Genomic DNA, 12,047 nt, shown 5'->3' on the forward strand with positions numbered 1-12,047 from the left:
TATATGGTTGGGAGGGATGGGAGAGGGATAGGGATAAGAATCTATGTAATATACCAATGATTGTTTTAAAAGTGATGTATTTATTATTATTGTGAATGAAAATATTAACACTTAATGTAATTTGTGAAAATGAATAAAGAATTGTAAAAAAAAAATAATAATTTGATATTTAATCTGACGTCGAGTGTGGCCAATGTACATTTTGCCACAGGGGCATAGAATACCATACACAACTCCAGTGGACTGACATTCAGTATGATGTCTCGGAAAAAAACAATTGATCACAATAAGGTTTTTTAATTGATGTCATTTCCAGGGCATGGCAGATCAAAACACCTACCACATTTAAAGTGATCAGGATTTTGATCCATAATGGTGCCAGAGTGCTTAGATAGTAATTCTCCAAGATTGTTACTTCTTTTTTTTTTTTTTTTTTTGTTGATCCATAATGGTGCCAGAGTGCTTAGATAGTAATTCTCCAAGATTGTTACTTCTTTTTTTTTTTTTTTTTTTAAATAATGTTTATTAACAGATGCAACACAGAAGGTACAGAAATCCAACAGTACAAGGACACAAAGTCCAAAAAGAGAAAATATAACTCAAACTGTAAACCGAGCAGGCAATCACAGAAAAGAAAATCGAGCCGGACAAGCTCTGCACCCTCCAGTCGCCAACTGCGAAAATTTTTTTTTATGAAGAGAGAAAACAAAAACAAAAACAACCCCCCCAATCATACCACATATGCACTAACACCAGACGTACCATACTATCCACAACAACCACACCACAGACACTCCCACTCGCACCAGCACACACCTTTCAAGGCGAACTACACCAAAGCCCCAAACAAGAAGGAAGAGAGGAAATAGAAAAGAACGAGGAGGAAAAGAGAAAAAAGAGAGGAGAGACAGAAGGAACAGTGGCCTTAAGAATGGATATCCAGCTGTGCCACCGATTCCCCAGGACAGAGCATCAAGGCCGCCTTCCAGAACCCCACATAGCATCGAAGATCAATCCCCCCCCCCTTGGGAGAACGATGAATTTCAAAGTGGGCTACCTGAGCAAGCCGGTGTAGCCAATGAGTAAAGGAAGCCACCTGGTCAGACACCCAATACTGCAAAAGGAGTTTTTTCACCAAGAGGATGGCTAGGTAAAGGAATTTCCACTGAGGAAACGAAAAACCAGCCTCCTCCAACACTCTCTGATCTCCCAATAAGAGCATGCCATAGTCACGTGGAATAGGACGGTGCACAATTTGCTCCAAAAAAGGAAGTACCCTCAACCACAAATCAGTGGATGGGCATTCCAAAAAATGATGAACCAAGGTCCCAGCCGAGCGGCTACACCTGGTACATACAGCCCCCTCCCAGAGGCCCATAAGAGCCCCGCGGTGCCTAGAAATATACGCCCTGTGCAATATCTTAAACTGCATTTCCTGGAGATCGGAGGAGCCCCCCAACAGTCTAAGATGGCCAAACAGAGCAAGAAACTCGCTCCGATCTCCCAGAAATCCCAGCTCCCTCCTCCACACAGAGGCCACTCCATCAAGGGCCTCCTCAGACAGATTCGCCCGTAGCATACGTCCCCAAGTAGAGAGTTTATTCTGGGCCGCGGGAAGCAAGAAGAAAAGTGCATCCAGAGGACCACAGAGCCAAGCATCCCCCCATTTCCGAGCCAGCGTAGTACAGTAGTGGCGGATCTGAAGGTACACCCAGAAATGATTCCCGGGCACATCCCAGCGCCGCTGAATCTGGGCAAAGGAAGGGAATGCATCCCCACTACCCCCATCCCACACATCCCTCAAGGTCCTACACCCCCGCTGCTCCCACACCCGAAGTCGAGAAGGTCCCATCCCCGGAACAAAAGCAAGGTTACCACACAGAGGCAAGAGTACCGATGCAGCAGGCGTTCTCTGTTGATGGCGCCTCCACCACCGCCACGCCATCCTAAGTGGCTGGAGAAAATTCATGGTCGAGGAACCCCCGGGAACCGCGGAAGGCGCCACATGGAGAAGGGCCAGGAAAGAATGCGGCGCACACCAGGAGGATAGCCATTCCCCAGAGGCATATTTGTACTGTCCAGTCCAGCCCTCATGAATGAAGCGAAGCAAAGCCGCTACGTTATAATGTCTTACATCCGGAAGATTCAAGCCCCCCTGAGATCGGTCCAGCATCAATTTAGTATAGCTAATGCGTGCCCTTTTGCGTCTCCAAATAAAAGAAGAAATGGTAGACCGAAAAGCCCGTACATCCCGAGCGGCGAGCCACACAGGGATAGTCTGTATGGGATACAAGATCTTTGGCAGGAGAACCATTTTGGTGAGAGCCACTCTCCCCCACAAACCCAACGGCAACTCCCTCCAGCGATCACATTGAGCCGCGATTTGCTCGAGAGGGCGACGAGTGTTTTGCTGATACAGGAGGGATAAATCGGGTGTCAGATACACACCTAGGTAGCGCAACGGTCCATCTACTGGCGGTATAGAAAGAGCGGAGTGCCAGGGCTCCTTGTGAGTAGAGTCCAAAGGCAACAGCTCAGACTTGGCACAATTAACCCTCAACCCAGAAAAATTTCCAAAAGTGCGAACCACCCCAAGTGCTCTCTCCAGATCATCTATGGGATTATCGAGATAGAGGAGGATGTCATCCGCGAAAAGGTTAATCCTACTCTCCCTATCTCCTATCCGAATTCCCCGAATGGAAGGATCTGTGCGCAGCTTTACCGCCAAGGGTTCAAGGGCTAACACGAAGAGAAGGGGGGAAAGAGGACAGCCCTGCCGGGTACCCCTGCCCAAAGGAAAGGGAGCAGTAAGACCCCCGTTCACCAGTAAGCGCGCCTGCGGACAAAGGTACAAACTATGAATCCATTCAGGGAAACGGCCAACCAGGCCATATTGCTGCAGAACCCAGAATAAAAAATGCCATGAAATGCTGTCAAAGGCCTTTTCCATGTCTAACCCCACGATAGCCGATTTACTCCCCGTCCCTCTTCTCGAATGCAAGGCCATTAACGCCCGAAACAGATTCATGGAGGCATACCGGCCCGGAACGAAGCCCACCTGGTCTTCATGAATCAACAAAGGGAGGACAGCATTCAGGCGGCAGGCCAGTATCGCCGCCAGCAGCTTTACGTCTTGATTAAGCAGCGAGATCGGGCGGTATGACCCCACTTGGGCAAGATCCTTCCCTGGTTTGGGTAGCAAGACCACATGGGCCATATTTCGCGGTCCTAGGCCCTTTCCTGCATGCAACTCATTAAACGCATCCCCTAAAGCTGAAGGAACCAAATCTGCCATGATCTTATAGTATTCGGGCCCAAACCCATCTGGGCCTGGCGCTTTCGTGAGTTTCAACGCTTTGATACCCAGCTGGATCTCCGCCGCCGTGACCGGAGCATTCAGAAGATCAAGCTGGGCATCAGTCACTTGAGGCAAAACCAGATCCCGGAAAAACTCCGTGCGGTCAGGTTCGGAAGATTCGCGGTGAGAATATAGAGTCTCATAGAATTGCACAAACTGAGACTGAATGTCGTCCGCCCCGGTATAAAGGCGACCCCCACCATCTTTAATAGACAGGATGACCTGTTGTTTGCGAGGAGGACGCACTAGATTGGCCAGGAGCCGTCCGGCCTTCCCCCCCCCCATCTATGCAAACGATAGCGTTGGAAATAGATATCCCTATTGGCCCGCTGCGTCAAAAGGACCTCCAACTGTGATCGGACCTCCCCCAGCCGGCTTTTGTCCTCCACAGAAAGCGAAGCGACATGACGCCGTCTCAAAGCCTGCAGTTCTCCAGAAAGCCTTAAAAGATCAGCCTCCTGGCGCCGCCGTGCCCTAGATACATAAGCAATAATATATCCCCGGAGTACAACCTTAGATGCCTCCCAAAATGTCACCGGATCAACATCCTGGGAAGCGTTATGGTGACAATACTCCTGCCAGTGTTCCCGGAGGTATCTATGAAACTCCAGATCCTTATACAGATGGCTTGGAAACCGCCACCCCCTGCGCGGAGTATCATTCGTAAGCCTGACCGACAATATTAGCGGGGAATGATCCGATAAGGGAACCTCCTCAATAGAAACATGGTCTACCTGCGGGAGCAGCGAGGGCGACGCCAGAAAGTAGTCCAGACGAGCATAAACATCATGAGGGTGCGAGTAAAAAGTGTAGGTATGCTCAGTAGGATGCAAAGTCCGCCACAGATCCATCAAATGCAACTGGTCCATCAAAAAATTTACCCCCTTGGCTCCATGGTCCCCCGAACACACCCTCGCCGGTCTACAGTCCATGGAGGGATCAGCCGTGATATTAAAGTCCCCTCCCACAAGAAGTTGATAATCAGAATACTGAGCTATCTGGGCCAAAAGCCCAGAAAAAAATCGGTGACTATACACATTAGGGGCATAGAGATTACAAAACATCCATTTCTGACCCCACAATTCCCCCAAAACTATCACATATCGCCCCTCCTTATCCTGCAGAGTTTTATGGATATGTATGGGTAATTGTTTGTGAAACAAAATCGCAACCCCCCGCTGTCTGGAGTTAAAAGAAGAGGAGCATACCTCCCCCACCCATTCCCGACGCAACTTGGCATGCTCAACCCCTGATAGGTGGGTCTCCTGCAGGTAAGCAATATCTATGTGATTTTTCTTGAACCAATTCAGCAACTTTTTTCTCTTTACAGGAGAATGGATACCATCCACATTATATGTGGAAATGCGGAGGTTAACCATTATCAAAGAGAAACCTAAAGAACAAGACAGGAAATACTAAAAGTAGTGTCAAGAGGAGAGGGCCCTCCCAGCTAAGACCCTTCCCTCGCTGCCAGCAGGGCAAGAAAACAGCCGCCCCCACGTGCCTCCGGCCCCGTCCGGAAGCCGCGGGCCCCAAGATAATATAGAAAGGTGCCAGTCCTACACACACACCCCTAACCCGCCCCGAACCACACTGCCATTCAGCCTTCCAAACACCCCACAAACCACTACCAAACACCCCAACAAACACACACCCCCTCCCCAATCCCAGAGAATATGCCCCCAGGACTCTCCCCAAATTCCCCACAGACCCAACAAAACCAGTACAAGAAAACAAAATCCCATAAGGGAAATCTGAGAATAGGGGTCACTGAGCTGGGCAGCCCACGAACCAATACTAGCTAGATGTGACAGCTTCTAGAACAATATACCATGGTAACACAAAGCAAGAACAAAGTCACCAGCTCCTGACAGAAACAGTCTCCGGACGGAGACAAGGAATCCAGGTCCCCAGCAGGGTGGCTACGCACACCAGCCGCACCTGCCACGGTGAAGGCAGGGGCCAGCCGCGGCCTCCCCTGCGGAGCCACCAAAAGTCCTCTCGCAACCTCCAGGAAGGTCCAGGTCAAAGATACACAGGACAGAACAGAACCAAACGTCATCAAATCAGAAGATCATTCAGTCCCAGAAGAGGACCACCGTGAACAACAGGGGAATCTCGTCTACTCCGAACGGGCCACCCCGTCAGATCTCAGCTGCCCGGGACTCCTCCGCCCTCTCCAGAAGGACCAGCGGCGTTGATGGTATCCAAGAAGCGCTGCGCCTCCCCCTTGGTCAGCAGAGTATGCACCTTGCCCTCTCTCCAGATCCGCAAGCTTGCAGGGTATACCAGAGCAAAGCGTACCCCCTTGCGATGCAAGGTGGTACAGATGGGCGCCATTTCCCTCCGCCGAGAGGACACACCCACAGAATAGTCATTAAAGAGGAGCAACCGCTGTCCCTCATACTGCAGACCACCAGCCAGACGATAAGCCTTCAAGATTTGTTCCTTCTCCTTCCAGTTTACATACCGGGCAATAGCCGCTCTAGGCTTCGAGTTAGCCCCTGAAGTGGTTCCCAGCCTGTGTGCTCTTTCACACACAAAAGACATGGCCGAGGTCTCCAAGCCAAGATGTTCTGGCAGCCATGTATGAAAAAACTGGTACAGCGCATCAGCGCCCTGCAACTCCGGGAGTCCCACAACCCTCAGGTTATTTCGTCTCTGGCGGTTCTCCGTGTCCTCAAGTTTTTCTGTGAGGGCTGCCACCTGTGATTGCAGGCTATCCACCCGCTGCTGTGCCTGAAGGGCCTCATCCTCCCGAGCAGAAACACGGTGCTCCACCTCTGTGAGCCGCTGAGCCTGGGTCTCAAATTTTTCGTTGATACCATCCACCGCCGATTGTAGTTTATTTAGGCGGTCCTCCAGGGCAGTGGTCACCAGGCGAGAGATCTCGTGAGCCCAGTCGCCCAGCTCCAGCGGCGGCGAGGCGGGAGCCGACGCCATTTTGGGATCCAGCGTGCTGATTTTGCTCTTCGGAGTTTTGGCTGCTTTAATGGGCATACCGGGGCTTCTCCCGCACGGAAAACACACCGCCGAACCACCCGGCTCTGACGCTCCGTGCCTGCAGGTCCAGCGATACCCCCCGCAACTGCCAGGTATCGATATTTAGCTGATATTTAGTTGATCGGATCGCGGAGCCCAGCAACGCACGTCCGTTCACTTCGTGCGCATCACGTGACCCAAGATTGTTACTTCTAGTGTAGGCATATCTAGGGATTTGAGAAAACACATCATTGATACCTTAAACATGCCAGTGCTGAAGAATAATGGCACAAATATGGTGAATGTGAGAAGAATAGAGGAGCACACATACTGGAGATCGATCAGACTCAGTTTGCACTACCTCCCTAGATGTAGATTCATGAGGAATCCAATCCAGATGAGTGTAAAGCATGCTTATCTGCCCGTTTAATTACACGGCTAGCCTCTATCAAGAAATCTGGTTTGTAATGGGTTGGCATGTTGTTTAAAAGATTCAACATCAGAACAAAGGCGGCAAACACGAAGAAACTGACCATCAGGGATATTGTCTCGTAACCTCTTAGGGTGATAGCTTGAGTAATGAAGCAAAGAATTACGATCAGTATTCTTTTTATATAAACTTGTTGAAAACCCTAAATTTGGGGAAAACGTGATCTAAATATCCAAAAATTGAATATTAGACTTATAACTTTTCAATCCCAGTGGGATATTATTGTCAGTTTCGTTAATGTAAGCCAAAAATTCATTTAATTCCTCCACAGTGCCACTCCAGATAAGAATGATGTCAATGTAGCAGTGCCAAGACAAGATCTTGGACTTGTATCTGCTACCATGGACGTACCTCTCCTCAAACTGAGTCATATAAAGGCAAGCCAAGGAGAGAGCCATAGTTGCCTCCATGGCTACCCCCTTGACCTGCAAATAGTACTCTTGCTCAAACTCAGAATAATTTCCGTATACAACGAGTTGCAACATAGAACAGAGCTTAGCCAATTTTTGGCCAGAAATGGGAAGTTTCTTCAAATAAAATTCAGCAACCTGAACTGCTTGAGCCTGGGGAATATTATTATAAAGAGAGGTAACATCCATGGTAACCATCAGCACTGGAGAGCCAGGGAGAATATGAAGAAAGGAGAGTATTTCAATATAATGTTGGGAATCACAAACAAATGAGGTGGCTTGATCCACAAATTTCTGTAAATAAAAGTCAACATATTGAGACAAAGGCTCAGTGAGGGAGCCATGGGCAGAGATAATAGGTCGGCCCGGCAGGCACTCAAGACTTTTGTGTATTTTGGGCAAAAAGTATATATAAGGAATTGAAGAATGTTCTCTAAACAAAAAGCGATATTCCTTAGCATTAATAATACCCAATTCATTTCTATTAGCAAGCAACTTAGAAACTAAAACCATAATTTCTCTGGTTGGGTCCCCCTCCAATTTATAGTAGAAAGCTGAATCACTTGGTTGCCGAAGAGCTTCGGACAAGTAAAGAGATTTGTCCAACTACTGTTATGCCAGGTCTGTGGCTAATGTAGCTGCTGGTGCATAAAAGTAAGGTGCACTAATACTGGGTTGCACTAGTTTTCTATAGAGGATAATGTGGGTGCCCCAAAGCTATTATAGAATAGGCTCTCACTTCAAATTCTCAAACTGTTCAGTTCTAGAATTGCTCCCTATATTCAGAAAAGGTTTCCTTACTCTCTGGAAACTCAGAACCATTAAATCATACTTCAATACGTCAACATTCAGAATCCTAGTGCAATCCCTCATACTGAGTCAGCTTGACTACTGCAACATCGCCTATCTAGCAATCTCACAAAAGAATATGATACGTCTCCAAATAATGCAAAATGCTGCGGTCAGACTTATCTTCGGGCTAAAGAAATTCGACCACGTGACACCCTACTATCGGCAGCTGCACTGGCTACCAACGGAAGCCCGAGTAAGGTTTAAATTTGCCTGCCTCTGCTTCAAAGTACTATACGGCCTGACCCCCAAGTACATAACGGACCTTTTCGCATTTTCTAATAACAAACTCAAGAGAAACACACACCCAAAACTCATTTCCCCTCCAGTTAGAGGCTGCAAAATGAAAAAACACCACGAACACCTTCTCTCTCACCAAGCAGTCCTATGGGGCAAAGACCTAGACCAACTGCTTTCGCCCACTACATACGGGGAATTCAGGAAACGCCTAAAAACATACCTGTTCCAGAAATACCTAAACAATTGACCCGCTCTCCCTCTCCCTCCCCCCTCCCTATTCCACCTGAACTTACAGCACTGTTATAAATATAATCTGTTATCTTCATCTTATTGTAACTTTACGTTGCTATTTATCCCCAACAGGTCCTGTCGGGCATTACCTACTAAAATGTACATATTACATTTTCGCTCAGCAAATTGTATTTCTATACTATTGCCTCCTGAGGTCTCTGATCTCTGTATTTCCTCTGAATATCTACTTATTGTATTTCGCTGAATGTCCAGCACTCTTGATGATTGTAAACCGCCTAGAAGTCATAAGATTGTGGTGGTATAGAAGAATAAAGTTGTTATTATTATTATTACAAATGTTACCGAGAAGCTATATTCCTGAAATGGTTCCAGAGTAGGATTACCATATTTTTCCCAGACACACGATCCCACCCCATTCTGCCTCCAAGCCCAGCCATGCCCAGTTCTGCCTCCAGCCTCACCCCATTCAGCCCTAAGCCCCCCCCCCCCCCCCCCCCCCCCCCCCAAAGCCTCATCTTTTCTCCAGGACGAGCTCCAGCCCCATCTGGAGGGCCTGGGTCATGCGTGGATGTGCGTGAAGTCATCCATGCATGCTCAGAGGCCCTCCAGATGCGACTGGAGCTCGTCAGGGCTTTCCAAAACCCAGACAAATGCTAGGTTTTGGAAGGTCTGTCTGGGAGAACATGTCTGGGTTTTCCTGGACGTCGCCCAGGTCAGCTGAGGCATAAATGTGTCTTCCTGAATAGCATCTTCCTGGTTCTTATAGCGTATGGCTAGGGTTACCAGATGTCCATATTTCGCCAGATAGCCCTGGAAAAGCCTCCTCAAATCACATCGGGCAGGGAAGAAGTCCACGCATGCATGGATGTCACGCAATGACATGCGTGGACTTCCTCCCTGCCTGACACGATTTGCGGACAAGAATGGGCAGCGGACAAAAGCAGGCAGCGGGGGCGGGGCTAGTGCAAGACTGGGATCAGGATAAGGTCAGGGATAGGCAAGCCTGGGGGCGTGTCTAGGGGGGTTCTGGATTTTGCGATTGGAAAATCTGGAAACTCTACATATGACATCATAGCAATATAGTCCAATCAGGTTCAGTGAGCATAAGAGTCCATAATTATTAGTCCATCAAATGCTTCTTGCCCCTTTGGGCCTCCAGTTGAGTTGAAACCAGTCTTTGTTGGGCAGTGGTGCTGTGAGCTTCTTTCACAGCTGCCTGGGAAGTTTTCCCCAACAGAATGCCCCATACCATCATTTAACTCTTTCACTATAGAGAAAGGCCATGGCCAGGACTGAGACACTGGGCCAGACCTTTAAGATAATTTGTGATTCCTGATGATGTGTTTGCAGAGGTGAAGGAAATTTGCAATGAAGCTGCTCAAAGAATTTGAAAATGCAAATGTGGATTAATGGTCAATTTTGGACTCGATAATGTGTGTCCTCCTGATGTTCTGCACAATGGAGCTGAGCCACAGGAAAGTCACTTGCCCAGAGTCACTAACAGCTTTCTTGATACCAAGATCTGTGCTGTGAAAGCTGTTTTGACATTTACCATCTTCTCCCAATTAATTGTTATATCAACTTATTTTGGGTAAAAAAATAAGTACTATGTATAGCCATTCGCCCAGGCATAACCCACAGCATCATCTTATTTGTCTTTGTAGCTCAGCACAGTGGAATTGTGTTGACCCTGATGTGAGAGAGCGTCTGATTAACAAATGTGATGATGGAGAATTCTGGTAAGATTATAACTTGCATCCATTATTTACAAAGTAAAAGCAAGGATTGACTGCTGCTTCCGTTTGGGTTTTCTTTACAGGCTGCATTCTGCACTTGCCTGATTTTTCAGTATTTTCCATTGATCTCTTACTATTCTGTGCCCTCATGAACTTTGTATCTGAGCTCCTGGTATATGTGACCAAGCCTGAATGTGCACAGGCCTACAACACCTATGCCTAGGATGGTAAATTCTAGAAACGTCAAAGTTCTTCCTCCTGCTTCTAGTCATCCAGTCTCTTCCCTCCCTTTCCCCTACCTCCATGAATCGCAATTTATTTTTTCTGTCCCTTTCTTCACCTTGCATTCCCTAAAGTATCCTGTGTTGGCCCAGCCATCAGATGGACCAGGCAGTCACCTAGGATGGCAGAAGTGGGGGGTTGGGGGTGGAGAGCTATTCCCCTGCTTCCCTTTTTTGCTGCTGAGCCTGCCACTGCTGTGGCTCCCTCCCCCAGAACAGCTGAAAGATTAAAGAAGCATCAGCACTGTGTAAGCCCTGTAAGCATAGTCCTATGCTGAAACTCCACTTTGTTCCACTCCCCTCTGAGGCAGACTTCCTGTTGGAAGAGGGTGGAGGTAGGGGGGTGGTGGAACCAAGCAGCACTTCAGTGCAGATCTGTGCTTATAGAGTTTGCACAGCACCAATGCTTCTTTAATCTTTGGACTGAACTAGGGTTACCAGACGTCCAGGAAAACCTGGACTGTCCAAAACTCTGCAGTTTGTCCAGGTTTTGGAAAGCCCCAGCGAGCTCTGGCCATATCTGGAGGGCATCTGAGCATGCATGGATGATGTCAAACACAGCTGTGCATGTTTCAGGCCCTCCAGATGCGGCCAGAGCTTGTCAGGGAAGAAGAGAGGGCGGGACTTGAGGCTGAAATGGGAGGGGCTGGGGCAGATCCTAAGGTGGAACTGGCCAGGGTGGAGCAGGGCGGGACCATGTGTCCAGGTTTTAGCAGCCCAAAAAATGGTAACCCTAGGCTGAACCAAGAGGAGGTAGGGTGTGGCAACAGCAGGCCCAGTAGCAAAAAGGAAAGGGGGGCTGCTGGAGGTGGGGTGAGAGTAGGAAAGGGGAGATGAGAAACTGACCAGCTTAGGGGGACTTTAGAGAAGAAAGGGAGATACTTGACTATGGAGCTGAAGGCTTGCCTAGTGTATCTGATACCCTTGGGTAGGGTTACCAGACATCCAGATTTCCACAGATATATCCTCCTTTTGAGGACATGTCCGGGGATCTGGATGGCTTTTCAAAACCCGGAACTTTGTACGGGTTTTGAAAAGCCTCCCTCAAAATCGCTGTCAGACAGGAGGGCAACACAGTGATGTCATACACGCGCGGGTGTGCGTGATTTCATCATGTCTCATGCCCTCCTGCCCGACCAGAACCAGGCAGCAGGGGGTGAGGGTGGGGTGGGGCTAGGGAGGGATTAGGGGTGGGACTGGGGCATGATGGGGCAGGGATGGGTGGAACTGGGCGTCTGGGTTTTCCAAACAGAAAATCTGGTAACCCTACCCTTGGGCTGATCACGAAGATACCTCATGGCTTTTGCACCAGTCTCGGCAGTGAGCATTGAGCATGGGAAGTGAATCAACACCTGCTCATTGTGTCTCTGTTGCCTCATATCTCCCTGGCTTCCAGAGTCTGTGAGCTCTTATAGGTTGTCATTATGAGAGGAGAATACCAAGAAGATA

The 12,047-nt window shown here is 48.5% G+C and overlaps 1 protein-coding gene across 1 annotated transcript in view; it reads left to right on the top strand.

Annotated features, from left to right (window-relative positions):
• LOC117356530 (calpain-2 catalytic subunit-like) overlaps positions 1-12,047 on the top strand; it is a 128,990-nt gene that overhangs the window by 59,101 nt on the left and 57,842 nt on the right. The window contains exon 8 of the mRNA XM_033935860.1: positions 10,246-10,320. Within this exon, the coding sequence (XP_033791751.1) occupies positions 10,246-10,320 (75 nt within the window). The remainder of the gene's footprint in view (positions 1-10,245; positions 10,321-12,047) is intronic.

The sequence above is a fragment of the Geotrypetes seraphini genome, chromosome 3 (assembly GCF_902459505.1).
Source record: "Geotrypetes seraphini chromosome 3, aGeoSer1.1, whole genome shotgun sequence".
NCBI lineage: Eukaryota > Metazoa > Chordata > Amphibia > Gymnophiona > Dermophiidae > Geotrypetes > Geotrypetes seraphini.